We start from the raw sequence: 15969 nt of genomic DNA, 5'->3' as shown, positions 1-15969 counted from the left end.
AAAGTACTAATAAAAGCAGTAAAGGTATGAAAGACCTAGAGAGCACATTGGCCACCCTAACCTAACCAACCATTTACAGAATAGAGGGCCAGACAACTGCGCATCCACGTTCTTTTCAAGGGCACGTGAAACAGTCCCAAGGTAGACCATGAAACAAAGTTCTCTTGATTTCCAAAGATTGAAATGTTACAAAGTATATTCTCTAACCACAACAGAATAAAATTGGAAATCAATAATGATAAAACATGAAATATTTGGAAATTTAAGAACACTTTTAAATAGAACCTGGGACAAAGAAGAAATCACAAGAAAAAGGAGGGTATATTTTGAACTGAAAGCTTATAAAAACACAATTATTAGAATCTGTGAGCTACAGCTAAAGCAATGCTTGCATAGAAAATCATACCTTTAGACAATTGTACAAGATAGAAGAAAGATCTAAAACCAGGTATTTAATTTTCTACCTGAAGAAGCTAGAAATAGAAAAGCAAATTAAAATCAAAGTAAATTGATGGAGAAAATTAATTAGCACTTTGAGACTTTCATATATTGCTGGCAAGAATGTAAAACAGTGCAGCCACTTTGGAAAATTATGGCAGTTTCTTACAAACTTAACTCTCTATGTATTCTAAGACCCTGCAGCTCCACTGCTAGGTATTCATCCAAGAGAAATGCAAGCAGATAGCCACAAGAAACCTTTTATACAGAAATGTTCATAACAACTTTATTTGTAATAGCCAAAAAACTGGAAATAACTAAATGTCCATCCACAAGAGAATGGGAAGACAAGTTGTGGTGTGCCCATACACTGGAACACAACCAGCAATGGCAAGGAAAAAGGCTACTGACACACACGACAGAATAAACTCATCTCAAAACATTATACTAGGTGGAAGAAGACAGACACACAGTATGGTAGCACACCTATATGGTCGCTGCTGGTTGCAGATTAAATTGGTAGCACACCTACTATATGGTTGCTGCTGGTTGCAGAGTAAATTGCTACAAACTTTTTGGAAAATATATTGTCAACATATATTTTTAAAGCATTAAAATGTACCTGTTGATCTAGTAAACACATTTCTAAGATTCTATCCCCCCAAAATAATAATTTTTGAAAAGTAGCTTTATGCAAAAAGATGCTTGTTGCAATACTATTTGATAGCAGCAGAATGCTAAAATGGTTAAGTAAATTATGGTTTATTCACCTGATACAATATTATATAGTCATCAAAATAGGTCTCCATAAAGCCTATGTAAACACAAAGAAAACCACTTAAAATTTGTGGTTTAGACATAAAATTTGTATGTATGCTGTTAATTACAATGTAATTTTAAAAGGCTTTTAAAGATAATCATAAACATACACACACACACACAATAAATAAATAAAAGTCTCTGCCAGCATTGTGATGGGGACTTAGGATTGTGGATGACTTTTTCTTTCTTTATACAGGTAGTCTCCAGGTTACAAATGCGATAGATTCTGTAGGTTTGAAAATGTTTAAGTATTTCTATGCACAGAAAGGTAAAAATAAATACTATGTAAAGACAAATATCTAAGTTGCATTTGATAGGTAAATGTACCTGTTCCAACGTACACAGAAACTGAACTTGAGAACAAACTGAGAGACCTGTCCTGTTCTTAACCCAGGGACTGCCTGTGTCGCTAAACTCTCTCTGTTGTATACATACATACATACATATCTAAACAGTTATACCTGCTTTTAGGTAATTTGTTTAAAAACAGGACAGACACTTACTCAGCATTATCGATAACTGTACTGCTATTCCTCGGAGCCATGGCCATGAACACACAGTTGGTGATGACAGTGCAGATGATGAACATGGTGAACAACGTGACCGGCGTCTGTTAAGGCAGGGACACTGCAGGCTGGCATGTGTCACTAATTATAGTGGGGGCTGTGCATGTCCTTCCAGGTCCCCATCTCTGCAGGTGCACCTGTTCTCTCACTGTGAGTGCTGGCTGGTCCCCTACCTCCGCAGAATGGCAGCGTCCTCACCTGGAGGGCTACCAGTCCCTTCTACAGGTCTGACTGACGGAGACTCACAAAAAGCTGGTCCCTGCCTCGAGGCGGGGCAGTTCTGCAATACAATTCCTGCCCAAGCTCCCTGTGGGCTCAGGCTGACAAGCTCAGCTGGGACCCCACCCTTGTTTGCCTCTTTAATGCTCCATGCTGCTTCCCTTTTTCCTTCTCCAGAGAGACTCCTTGACTGGATCAGAAATAAAAATCCACCTTGGCCAGTTGGCTCAGCGGTAGAGCATTGGCCCAGCATGTGGAAGTCCCGGGATCGATTCCCAGTCAGGGCACACAGGAGAAGCACCCATCTGCTTCTTCACCCTTCTCTCTCTCCTTCCTTTCTTTCTTTTTTTTTTTTTTGTATTTTTCTGAAGTTGGAAATGGGGAGGCAGTCAGACAGACTCCCGCATGTGCCCCACTGGGATCCACCCAGCATGCCCACCAGGGGGTGATGCTCTGCCCATCTGGGCCATTGCTCTGTTGCAACCAGAGCCATTCTAGCACCTGAGGCAGAAGCCATGGAGCCATCCTGAGCCCAGGCCAACTTTTTGCTCCAATGGAGCCTTGGCTGCATGAGGGGAAGAGAGAGACAGAGAGGAAGGGAGGTGGAGGAGTGGAGAAGCAGATGGGTGCTTCTCCTGTGTGCCTTGGCCGGGAATTGAACCCGGGACTCCTGCACGCCAGGCCGACACTCTACCACTGAGCCAACTGGCCAGGGCCTCTCCTTCCTTTCTATCTCTCTCTTCCCCTCCTGCAACCAAGGCTCAATTGGAGCAAAGTTGCCCCAGGCACTGAGGATGGCTCCATGGCCTCTGCCTCAGGTGCTAGAATGGCTCTGGTTGCAGCGGAGTAACACCCCAGATGGGCAGAGCATTGCCCCCTCATGGGCATGCTGGTTGGATCCCGGTCGGGCACATGCAAGAGTCTGTCTGACTGCCTCCCCACTTCTAACTTCGGAAAAAAATAAATAAATAAAAATCCCTGTCCCACACTCTGCTTTCTAGGGAATCTGATCCAAAGAGCTTTTCCTTCTCTCTCTCTCTTCAATTCTGCATCCTGTCTACCAATCCATGTCTTTTACCCCCCAACCCTCAGTCTAAAGCTGCTAGTGTCTCCCCCACCCCCACACACATCAGAAATGCTCCATGATTCCTACCTGGCTCCATCCTGAAGACTGAGGTTGCAAACTCAAAATCTGACCAGCCTGGCAAGCCACGTGCTTGGGTGAGTGGGCTGAGGCCGGGTCCCAGGCAGCATGTCCCCTTTCAAAGGGGCCACGGGGCTCCCTGCACCCACTCTGCCAGGTGGGAGCGCAGGCCCAGCCTTGACAGCGCTCTATTTTTCCAGAGAAGCTGGACACCTGGGCTTTTAACATAGAGAGTTAAAAAGTTTTAAACACTGTGTAAGTCCGACACAACACATTGATCAGTTCAACGTGATGCTCAAATTGACAGTTTACAACCTTTGTTTGGGTCTCAACTGAGATGCTCCTTTCTCCAGGAAGCCACCTTTGATGCCTCCAAAGCCCGGCAGTGTCTCTCCACACTACCACTGCCAAACCTCCCATCGCAACATCCAAACTGCCTTTCTTTGAGCCCGCTCCTTCTGAGGCCAGCGGTCCGGGGCAGAGGCCATGTCTTGTTCACACCCAGCACGAGCACAGTCCTACCATGCAGCAGTAGGCACATGGCCAGGAGCTGTTGAAAAATCAGCTGTTTCCACTCAGCAAACACATGAACACCCTGCTGCACATGCACTTTTCACCTGACCTGGACTTTGTAAAGGTGCAACCAAAGGATATGAATGGACCGAGATGCGAATGGCTAGACTTCGGACTGAAGTGAAAGGCCCCAGAATGAACAAGGCACGCTTGGCACTGAAGCGGTAGATTGTTCTCCTTTTGTTCAACACCATAAACGTCTGCAAAAGACCAAACACAACAGGGACTACATGCAGTGACCAAACAATACTTATCATGAGTTCATTTACAGAGAATTCAGCAGGACCATGGATTAAGGTATAGATTGCCTTTAACTACAGCTTCTGAATCAAGAGCTGTCACTCTGAAGCCCAAGGTACTTTCTGACCGGCCAACAGGGTGACTTTGGAAGCCAAGAGATGTCCCCAGGTGGCCTGGGTCTCACTCAGGGCCCCAAGAGAAGTGCTGGGCTGTGGCCTGTTCACCCACTGAAATACTCTGTGGCCCCAGAGACAGAGCAAACGGACCCTGCACACAAAGCTCTCCGTGTTGGGCTCTGTATGTGCATCTACAGAGGCCAGAACTCGAAGACAGCTGGGAGAAGTGGAAGTAGAATTGAACGTTCACATTCAGAGGATTGTTTTAAATTATTGTGATTACTAACAAAAACTTCGTAAGGAGCCTTAGAATAGTCAGGGACCTAGAAAGTCCACATTGTTACGCTTGAGCAGTTTGACATGAGATAGTCTGTCAATCAATTATAACCTCAAGGATCTTTAATAAAAAAGTCAAGCTTCCCAGACTTACTCTCCAGTTTCCCCGCCCCCCGTAGACACAGAGGCAAATCCGCCTGTGGTTCTCCACCGGTGGGGGAAGCCCCATAGAAGGCATCTGGGAAGGCCTGTGGGTGTTTCTGGTTGTCTGTCATGATGATCGGAGGCTTCACTGGCCTTCAGTGGGTAGGTAGGTCCAGGGATGCCAAACCCAGGACAGGCCTGCCGAATGGGGGCACTGTCACCCTCACTTGTGCGCGTGTCCTCCGAGCTCATCTCCGTGGGCTCTGGGAAGGAAGCAGCCCCCAGCCCACAACCTTCGCTCACAGGCTCCTCACAGCAGCCCCCAGCTCTCCCTCCTTCCACTTACCTGTGACCCAGCTGTCCCTTCCGCGTCCTTCAGGCTGCTCGTTTGTTACAAAAGCCTTCACAGAATGAGGGTCACCCCTGTCTCCCCCCCCCATCACTGTCCCTTTCAGATTTGCAAAAAGTACTACTTGACATGTAAACCAGCATGTTCTCAGACGGGAAAGACGGGCCTTGTCACCAACGCCCAAGACAGTGCTGCCTGGGCTGAAGACCAGAACTCCGGCTGCCGCCAATCATCAACCTTCCTGCACTGAGCGGCTGCGCTCACCCGTCCGCTGACCATCCGGCTACAGGTAAATGTGCAGACGAGGCCGTTTTCCGTTACCTTCAAAACAAAATACAAGGGACCAAAGGATTCTTTAAAAGCTATGAACGAGCTCAGGAGTCCAAGACCCACTTTGGGGATTCTGTGTCCTTCCTTTGGGTAGAAAGACAATTTTAGGGCTGAGAGCAAACCTATCCTCAAGGTAGGTCACCCCGAATTAATAGGTGGCATGAGATGGCTCTGTTTCTGTGCCCTTTGACTTTGATATTTTGTGAATGCCACCTCTGACTGCTTCAAATATTTCACCTAATGGTGTACTTAACTACACTTGTCAGGGTTTTAACAACTTAAATGATAGGTACCAGGTCCTTCTGCCAGCTTGTGACACATCTCCACCCCTTTCCCTGTAGTTCTTCAACAGAGACGTGGCCTGTGACTATATAAAGAGCCCTTGGATGTGAGTCCCAGTCACCCCTTGCTGGCTGTCTGACCCGGCATATAAGCCGCTGCTCCATCCAGTCTACGGTGTCCTCATCCACACCACGGGATGTTAACAAGTACCCCACACACCTCACACGACTGCTGAGAGCACTGGTCATGCGAGGTCATGGATGTGCAGACTCTCAACAAGGATCGTGCCTCCTTCTGATTTGAAGGAAGGACCCAGGCTGAGAAGAGGTAGGGTGAGAACACCCTTCCAGCCAGGACAGAGCCTGTCCTCCAGGTCTGCTCACAACACAGCAAGCTGCTGCTGGCCTCACGGGTCTCCTAGCTGGCCTGGAGGCAGAAGGAGGCCCCCGCAGTTAACTCACACTCAACACCCCCCACTCCACGCCGCCCTGGCTTCTGGGGCATAAGGAGGAGGAAAAATACTGGCATGTTTTTGCTCCTGCATTTCTCTTCCTTTGCTTGTCCTTCCCATTCATACCCTACTTTCCTCTATACACACGGTCCCCGTCTTGCCTGGCAACCCCAAGTCTATCCCAATTCGACATATGAACCGGGTGATCTCTCTGCGGAGAGATGACTTTCTCATGGTTGCTAGGGAAGGGTGTTCTCAGCGTGCCGTCTTCTAGGGCTTCCCCCGGACTCGCAGCCTCTTCCTCCCTGACCCATCTGGTGAGGTGGGTTTCCCATGCTCTGCCGGGTCACACAATGAGGTGGTAATGGTGAGGTCTTCCGAGCCTTTCGTGTGAGGGGACGGTCTGCAGAGAACTGTCCTCACTGTCCCCTAGCCTTGCAAACTGCCAGTAGAGGAGCCCAGAGCTCACATCTCCACTCAGGAGTTTTAGTAAAATTTAAGGAAATTTTACTAAAACTTTGCTGCAAGAACTATGCTCAGGTAGATGAAACAGCAAGCCTATCATGTATTGATGGGGTTTACATATAATCTACATGTGTCCACTTGATTACTCTATTCTTAGACTTCACTTATTGAACTCTGATTATGTATCAAGTGTTGGTCTAGGGCTTTGACCTTCATAAATCTAATAATAGCCTAAATATCCTGTTGTCTAAAGGTTTTTAGAGGTAAATGCTAAAGAGCTTTCAAAGTAAACTTGTAGCTGAACTGGACAACCCTACATAGCAATTAATCCTTCACGTGAGTATAATGCACTGCAGTTTATAAAATGCTTCCACGGCATGTCTATGCTGCAGGGTAGGGAAAGCAGGCAGTATTCCCATTTTACAGATTAGAAAAATGATTAACAAAGTGATTTACCCACAATCATAAAACCAGTCTTTAAAATGGCCCTCACCCAACCTTCCTGGCTGATGGTCGAGCTGCTTTCCTGACACCATGTTGCTTTCTCTGTGTTTGTTTTCACCTTTCTGCTGCTCCTAGTCCTCATGCTCTTCTCTAAGACACGCATTACAGAAAGAAAATGAGAATGAAGGGGGGTTCTCAGGATTATGAAGGCAACGACCAGGAGTGACAGCAAAAGAGAAGTCAGCCTCCCCTACAAACCTCAAGATCAGTGTTTGGAGATCCTGTGACACCAGTTACCGCTGCATGGTTAACATGCCCAGCCTCCCCATGAACTACCTTGTGAGTTCTGTAGTATGGGTCCAAGTGGTTAGAACACCCAGCCTCCCCATGAACTACCTTGTGAGTTCTGTAGTATGGGTCCAAGTGGTTAGAACACCCAGCCTCCCCATGAACTACCTTGTGAGTTCTGTAGTATGGGTCCAAGTGGTTAGAACACCCAGCCTCCCCATGAACTACCTTGTGAGTTCTGTAGTATGGGTCCAAGTGGTTAGAACGCCCAGCCTCCCCATGAACTACCTTGTGAGTTCTGTAGTATGGGTCCAAGTGGTTAGCACGCCCAGCCTCCCCATGAACTACCTGTGAGTTCTGTAGTATGGGTCCAAGTGGTTAGCACGCCCAGCCTCCCATGAACTACCTGTGAGTTCTGTAGTATGGGTCCAAGTGGTTAGCACGCCCAGCCTCCCATGAACTACCTTGTGAGTTCTGTAGTATGGGTCCAAGTGGTTAACACGCCCAGCCTCCCCATGAACTACCTTATGAGTTCTGTAGTATGGGTCCAAGTGGTTAGAATGCCCAGCCTCCCCATGAACTACCTTATGAGTTCTGTAGTATGGGTCCAAGTGGTTAACACGCCCAGCCTCCCCATGAACTACCTTATGAGTTCTGTAGTATGGGTCCAAGTGGTTAGAATGCCCAGCCTCCCCATGAACTACCTTATGAGTTCTGTAGTATGGGTCCAAGTGGTTAGCACGCCCAGCCTCCCCATGAACTACCTTATGAGTTCTGTAGTATGGGTCCAAGTGGTTAGCACGCCCAGCCTCCCCATAAACTACCTTATGAGTTCTGTAGTATGGGTCCAAGTGGTTAGCACGCCCAGCCTCCCCATGAACTACCTTATGAGTTCTGTAGTATGGGTCCAAGTGGTTAGCACGCCCAGCCTCCCCATGAACTACCTTATGAGTTCTGTAGTATGGGTCCAAGTGGTTAGCACGCCCAGCCTCCCCATGAACTACCTTATGAGTTCTGTAGTATGGGTCCAAGTGGTTAGCATGCCCAGCCTCCCCATGAACTACCTTATGAGTTCTGTAGTATGGGTCCAAGTGGTTAGCACGCCCAGCCTCCCCATGAACTACCTTATGAGTTCTGTAGTATGGGTCCAAGTGGTTAACACGCCCAGCCTCCCCATGAACTACCTTGTGAGTTCTGTAGTATGGGTCCAAGTGGTTAGCACGCCCAGCCTCCCCATGAACTACCTTATGAGTTCTGTAGTGGGTCCAAGTGGTTAACACGCCCAGCCTCCCATGAACTACCTTATGAGTTCTGTAGTATGGGTCCAAGTGGTTAGCACGCCCAGCCTCCCCATGAACTACCTTATGAGTTCTGTAGTATGGGTCCAAGTGGTTAACACGCCCAGCCTCCCCATGAACTACCTTATGAGTTCTGTAGTATGGGTCCAAGTGGTTAACACGTCCAGCCTCCCATGAACTACCTTGTGAGTTCTGTAGTATGGGTCCAAGTGGTTAGCACGCCCAGCCTCCCATGAACTACCTGTGAGTTCTGTAGTATGGGTCCAAGTGGTTAGCACGCCCATCCTCCCATGAACTACCTTATGAGTTCTGTAGTATGGGTCCAAGTGGTTAGCACGCCCATCCTCCCATGAACTACCTGTGAGTTCTGTAGTATGGGTCCAAGTGGTTAGCACGCCCAGCCTCCCATGAACTACCTTATGAGTTCTGTAGTATGGGTCCAAGTGGTTAGCACGCCCAGCCTCCCATGAACTACCTTATGAGTTCTGTAGTATGGGTCCAAGTGGTTAGCACGCCCATCCTCCCATGAACTACCTGTGAGTTCTGTAGTGTGGGTCCAAGTGGTTAGCACGCCCAGCCTCCCCATGAACTACCTTATGAGTTCTGTAGTATGGGTCCAAGTGGTTAGCACGCCCAGCCTCCCATGAACTACCTTATGAGTTCTGTAGTATGGGTCCAAGTGGTTAACACGCCCAGCCTCCCCATGAACTACCTTATGAGTTCTGTAGTATGGGTCCAAGTGGTTAGCACGCCCAGCCTCCCCATGAACTACCTTATGAGTTCTGTAGTATGGGTCCAAGTGGTTTAACACGCCCAGCCTCCCCATGAACTACCTTATGAGTTCTGTAGTATGAGTCCAAGTGGTTAGCACGCCCAGCCTCCCCATGAACTACCTTATGAGTTCTGTAGTATGGGTCCAAGTGGTTAACACGCCCAGCCTCCCCATGAACTACCTTGTGAGTTCTGTAGTATGGGTCCAAGTGGTTAGCACGCCCAGCCTCCCCATGAACTACCTTGTGAGTTCTGTAGTATGGGTCCAAGTGGTTAGCATGCCCAGCCTCCCCATGAACTACCTTGTGAGTTCTGTAGTATGGGTCCAAGTGGTTAGCACGCCCAGCCTCCCATGAACTACCTTGTGAGTTCTGTAGTATGGGTCCAAGTGGTTAACACGCCCAGCCTCCCCATGAACTACCTTGTGAGTTCTGTAGTATGGGTCCAATTGGTTAGCATGCCCAGCCTCCCCATGAACTACCTTGTGAGTTCTGTAGTATGGGTCCAAGTCCTCCAGGGGCTTCGCGATCAGCTCACGGGGAACGTTACCATAGAGCTTGGGCAACTTCCGGGAGACCTTCAGGTCAAGCTGAGGTCGAGGCTGGGGCTCTGTCGCGGTTGGGTCTTTAAGCTTTTTCTCCTTTTGGATAGCAATCCGCTTCTCGATTGCAGCCAGGGAATCCGGAGTGAAGGGGCGGAAGTTCCGCGCATCTGGGAAGATCACTGGGTAGCACCAGTCATCCATCCTCACCCTCGGGAGAGAGACAAGTAGCAGATCAACAGAGAGTTCCGGGAGGTGGGACTCACACAGCCTGCCTGGGGGTCCACTCTCCAAGGACCATGTCACGGGGACTACAAGAGTTGAGATCGAGGTGAGAGGCTTGGGAGCTCACTGGCTGTGGGACAGGTCAGAAGTGGCCACCACTGTGATAGAGCAGGAACTTTGGGCACAGACAAGACCAAAGCAGGGCATCATTCCTGGAGGAAGTAGGGGTAGGCAGGAGGTTGAAACTGGGAACAAGGGGCAGAGGAGCTCAGTCTTTAAAATTCAGACCCACGCAGCCTAGAGCAAAACAGTAAGACCCAACCGGCTGAGCTACTGAAGTGAGGTCTGTGGACAGTAGAAAAGTGGCCACAGCGTGAATAGGAAAGGAAAGACTAGAGATTCAAGTGGCAATGGCTATGGGTCGCAAAATCAAAACTAAGGGCATGGGTGTTTTCTCGCATCTGGTCAGAGAAGTCCTTAAACTTTCTCAAAGTTAATAGGGTCACTTCACCAAGGGATGATACCTTTCCCGGGCCTTATCCCTGATAGCCACTTCCACAAGGACTTTCTCTTCATCCCCAGGCTTACAACTAGACTCAGAAAAAGCACTAGAGTTCAGGTTAAATACCTTTATTCCCCATGCCAGCCATCCTCTCTTTTCTTATTTTTACTGAACGCCAGCTTAGGATGGACTCCCAAATCACTCCAGGGACTTCTGAAGGGGAATCCAACATAGCGTTGGTTTGTTCTTCCAACAGCCATGTGTTCACTGTCTGCTAGGCACCAATGGTGAAAACAGGACAGTCCTTCCCCCTAGTCCTACAGTTATGCCACCCTGGTGTAATGGGAAAGACAGATAAAGGCTAAACCTGTGACAGAGGAAGACAAATGCTACTATAGTGAGACGTCCATCTGCAGAAGACAAGGCATCTAATTTGGGGAACCCAGGGATGGCCTACCAAAGCTTGAGATAGAAGACTTAGACAAGAAAAAAGGGGACATTGGAGGGTTGCAGGAGGAGCAAACAGCATTCACAGGGACCCCTGGGTGAAAAAGAATATGATGTCCAACAACAAGTTCTGTTTGCCAGGAAAGGCTGTGGAGTGGACTGGCCAGAAGGCTTTAGTCGGCTGTATGAGAGCACGTGGGGCCCTATGATCCTCAGTCAAGATACGACTTCACCCTGAGGGTAATGGGGAGTTCCAAAGGGTGGGTTATTAGTATTAGTATTAATGCTATTAGTATTAGTATTAGTAGTATTACTACAGAAGAGTAACACTATAAGGTTTTTTTTTTTTTAATATATCCCTCTGACTGGTGAGAATGAATAGGGCTTGGAACAGGGCGGTGAAGTAGGTGGGGAGGCCAGAATCAGAGAAATCACCTTGGAAACTATTACAACAAATCACAACCACTGGGGACGGCCTAATGGAGCAGAAGAACTTGACGGTCACTGAAGAAACGGCCTTGACAAGTGGTTAATGGGAAGGTTAGTAAAGAACTCAAGTCCTTGGCTTGGGCAGCTGGATCAAACCGTGGTGCTACTCAGTCAGAGGCACTAGGGGAGGAGGAAGCTTTGGGGGGGGGGATTTCTACTTAAGAGGCATGGAATTGAAGCTACTTGTGGGACCTGCAAGGGGAGAGAACCAGGAGACCCTTGTCTATGGACTCATCACAGCTTACACACGTTAGGCTCTGAAAATAGCACATAAGGAAAAAAATAGCCCTGGCCAGTTGGCTCAGTGGTAGAGTGTGGGCCTGGCATGTGGATGTCCTGGGTTTGATTCCCGGTCAGCGCACACAGGAGAAGCATCCATGTGCTTTTCCACCCTTCCCCCTCCCCCTTCTTTCTCTCTTCTCTATCTCTCTCTTCCTCTCCTGCAGCCATGGCTCAAATGGTTCAAGCAAGTTGGCCACAGGTGCTGAGCATCTCAGGAGCTGAAATAGCTTGGTTACTGAGCAACAGAGCAGTGGCCCCAGATGGGCAGAGCATCACCCTGTAGAGGGCTTGCTGGGTGCATCCTGGACAGGGCATATGCAGGAGTCTGTCTCTTTGCCTCCCTTCCTTCCAGGTTCTCACTTAATATTAATAATTTAAAAATAATATTGTCAAAACTTCTCTTGGCAATCCCTCAGGAAGGCACCTATTGAAGAGGCATCCCAACTCACTGGTCAACAAATTCAGTACAGCCAGCTTTTCTTCCATTGCCAGAACCAATCACTCTTTCTTCAGTTAATCCCCAAACAAAGTAGTTGGATTTTGTTTAAGGGACATAATAAAGGCAACACAGCATGTTTTAATACACTAAGGGCAATGTGATATTCACAATGTGTGAGCCATATGTCAACTAAATGAAACACAGAACTGTAGATTTGCTGCATGCTGTCCCATGCATTCAGGGTCAAGCCAGATGTCAGCTGACATGGAACAAGGGAACTGCAGATGCACTGCACTCTGCACTCTGTCCCACTCGTTCATTAGAGATTTGAGATGATGGAACTTGCCCTACTACTTCATTACTCTCTCTCCCCTCCTGTCCCTCCCACTCTTCTTCCTTCCACTCCATTCCTCTATCCCTCATAAATGTACATAATTGAATTTGTATAAACGAAGTGGGCATATAATGAGACTTTACAGTCTTCGGCACTAGAGCTCATGAAAGACATTTAAGATAGGGATGAAGTTTTTGCAGTCAAAGGCATACGGGATGCTAGTTGAGCTGATAAAATGAGTAGTTGAGAAAGGCCTTAGACGCAAAAACTGGACCCCACGATGGACCTAGGCTGCCACCCCAGTGAGACTATCAGAGAAGAAGTGGGTGCTCTGACCCTGCTACTCTGACCCGGGGGGGTATTCTGCTTCTCAAGGAAAAGAGACTTGCAGAAATAAATAACACAGAATAAAATGACAGCCCCTGAAACTGCACACATTAAAGTTTGTTGTAACTGATAAGCTACTTAAAGGACCCCATCTTAAAGGTAACACTGAATACTGGAAATACTGACCCAGGAAAAGGAGGGCTTTATAAAAATTGTCAACTCAAATCTGACAAAATAAAATCACATGCAGTAAAATTTTCTTAATAACTGAAAAAAAAATAATAGAAGAATCAAGTCAGTTTTTTAAACTTTATTGTGTTTACATAGATTCTAGCATCCCCTGAATGCACCCCACCCTCCCCCGTGTTCCCCACAACCTCCTCCTTACCCCCTCCCCCCAACGCCCTACCCCCTTCTTTCCAGGGTTAGCTTTTCTGCTCTCTATAACGTTGTGTTATGTGTGTATAATTTCACCAATCTCTTTCCCTTTTCTGATCCCTTCCTGTCAAGTCGTTTTACTAAAACATAGACTCAAGAAAATTGAAGAGTGGTAACAGAGGGTGCACATGCAAAATGAACTAAATCCGTACGTTAATAAAAATCAATATGGCGCATACTACAACTGGTGAACTTTGAAATTGCCCAAATCTCCCTGGCTGGTTGGCTCAGCGGTAGAGCGTCGGCCTAGCATGCAGAGGACCCGGGTTTGATTCCTGGCCAGGGCACACAGGAGAAGCGCCCATTTGCTTCTCCACCCCTCCGCCACGCTTTCCTCTCTGTCTCTCTCTTCCCCTCCCGCAGCCAAGGCTCCATTGGAGCAGAGATGGCCCGTGTGCTGGGGATGGCTCTGTGGCCTTTGCCTCAGGCGCTAGAGTGACTCTGGTCGCAACATGGTGACGCCCAGGATGGGCAGAGCATCGCCCCCTGGTGGGCAGAGTGTCGCCCCCTGGTGGGCGTGCCAGGTGGATCCCGGGTCGGGCGCATGCGGGAGTCTGTCTGACTGTCTCTCCCTGTTTCCAGCTTCAGAAAAATGAAAAAAAAAAAAAAAAGAAATTGCCCAAATCTTGCCTGTGTACAGAACGTGGGCTGCAGTGCGTGGAAAACTGGTTGAAGAATTACACGGGATAGGCGCAGCAGGCTCTCCTCTTCAGAGCGCGCCCCGCCTTTCTTCCCTGGCGGGGGCCATCTTTATTTTTCTCTCCTAAACTTAAAGGATCCCCGGGAGACCTGCCACCAGGGGAGCAGCGGACAGGACAGCGGCAGCTGGCTCAGGCAACCCCCTGAACCTGTGTCCAAGGCCCCCTTTGTCCGACGTGCCGGGGAGCTGACAGCAGCCCTGCCTGGGCTCCCTTCTTCCCCGTGGCATTTCTAAAAAAACAGAGCAGCTCTGCCAGGTGCTCCTCCTGTTGCTTCTTCTGTCCTAGGCCCTTCCTTGTGTCACGGCCTTCCGCGTTAATGAACGTACTCTCAAAATCAAAATCGGTAAATAAGTTGGCTAAGTGCAACTGTGTTCCAAACTTTAGTAATAATCAAGTATGAAGGCAAATGTTTCAGACATTAAATGACCTTTTACAAAAACAATTAATTGACTTTATGCTCTCAAACAATGAGAAGGGAATCCCAAACTGAAGTGGGCCTAGCATACAAGACGGAGTGTACCCAACCCAAGTGCAATAAAAAAAATATATTTTTTCAGGATGATTGCATTTCAATCGGCTTAAACAGTAACTGATTTGTCTAGTATTAGAAGTCAGAGAGCCCTCACAAAAATTCTTCAAGAATAAAGTCAACCATCCGTAACAAAGAATATGATTAAGAACTGGTTTCTTAATAGGTGAAAGAGAAAGGTAATTTAGAACTCCATCAAAACATATCATTCTTCAGAAAGCTGTGTTTTATATAAGAAGCCAACTAAATGGTCTGAGCAGCCGACACAATGTAATGCAAGGAAGAAAGGGATCCACTTGACCTGGACACTTCAAACACTCGCCTTCCCCCAGCAGGACAGTGACATCAGACCTCAGCCTCTCTCTAGGGGTCCAAATACGGTACTTGGGTTTAGAGACTAGTAGCTACAGAATCATTATATCATTAAAGTTATATGTTAGTTTTTAGTTTTAACAATCATCCTTATAGACAAAGCAAAATTCATTAAATTTACAGAAGAGAATTCAAATGTGATAAATGCTATAACATTTTATTGCAAGCTGGAGTTGAAAAGAAAAGATAAAGGGAAGGTCAGGGGTTCCAACTTTCTCATCCCAAACACTTGGAGGATCAAGAAGGTCGCTGGATCACAGAATACAACCATAAGTCTATCCCTTAAAATTATGCAGGGAATCCAGAGCAAAACCAAATTAAAAATACAAGTAACAAAAACTGGAAGTATCATGAGGACAGCAGAAGGATTACTGTCAGTAAGCTCAATTCCTCATCCCACATGGGGACTGAAAATTCAGTAATTCCTGCTTAAACTTGATAAATCAAGAAATGGACGTTTAAGAGAATTATTTACTGTCAGCAAGACAATGATTAGAAAGCTGAAAAACTGAAATAGTTAAATGCAGGACTGAGTATAAAGGTGGTTATTTTTCACATTATATCCCTCCCAGCATATTTTCTTCCTGAAAAGAAAGAAAGCATTTAATTCATGCATGTATGTGTTACTTTTATAGGATTGCAAAAGGAACATAAAAATTCTTCAAAGGTTCAAACATCTTGATTCAAGATAGAGAGTTGAAATATCAGGTACAGTGACAGGCTCTAAATCTTCTTGAGACATAAAGAAAGCAAGCATAGTCTCAACTTGCCATCCTACAACAAGAGGCCAGCTACACGTGAGCTGTGATTTGACACGGGCAGTCACAGGGACTGGGAGCCCGTGAGGAGGCGCTGCAGACTCCGTGACAGATGGGCTGGGCCTGCAAGGGAGGTGGGGGCTGCCTGTCAGAGGGCTCTGCTCCTGCCCCTCTGAGAAAGGGCCCAGCCAGCTCCCAGGCCCACTCTTCCCGAGCACAGAAAACACCTAGGGGAAAGGACAAAGCCTCAGTTCCCTAAGCAGGGACCCTAAATGCCTCAGGAACTCCCCAGCAGTTCAGATTAAATAGCTGCAGGCCTTACTTCACAGCTAGAAGCTTTATTTATCTGAGCTTCAATTGTTTACCACT

At 47.4% G+C, this 15969-nt stretch overlaps 1 protein-coding gene across 1 annotated transcript in view; it reads right to left on the bottom strand.

Annotated features, from left to right (window-relative positions):
* Positions 1 to 15969, bottom strand: part of SCN11A (sodium voltage-gated channel alpha subunit 11) — a 136233-nt gene that overhangs the window by 67500 nt on the left and 52764 nt on the right. Inside the window, exons 5-7 of the mRNA XM_066244425.1 lie at positions 9698 to 9968; positions 3844 to 3962; positions 1764 to 1859 (exon numbers count right to left, since the gene is read on the bottom strand). Of these exons, the coding sequence (XP_066100522.1) occupies positions 1764 to 1859; positions 3844 to 3962; positions 9698 to 9961 (479 nt within the window). The 5' untranslated portion in view covers positions 9962 to 9968. The remainder of the gene's footprint in view (positions 1 to 1763; positions 1860 to 3843; positions 3963 to 9697; positions 9969 to 15969) is intronic.

This window comes from Saccopteryx bilineata, chromosome 10, assembly GCF_036850765.1.
Source record: "Saccopteryx bilineata isolate mSacBil1 chromosome 10, mSacBil1_pri_phased_curated, whole genome shotgun sequence".
NCBI lineage: Eukaryota > Metazoa > Chordata > Mammalia > Chiroptera > Emballonuridae > Saccopteryx > Saccopteryx bilineata.
This window is presented reverse-complemented; position numbering and strand designations above follow the sequence as displayed.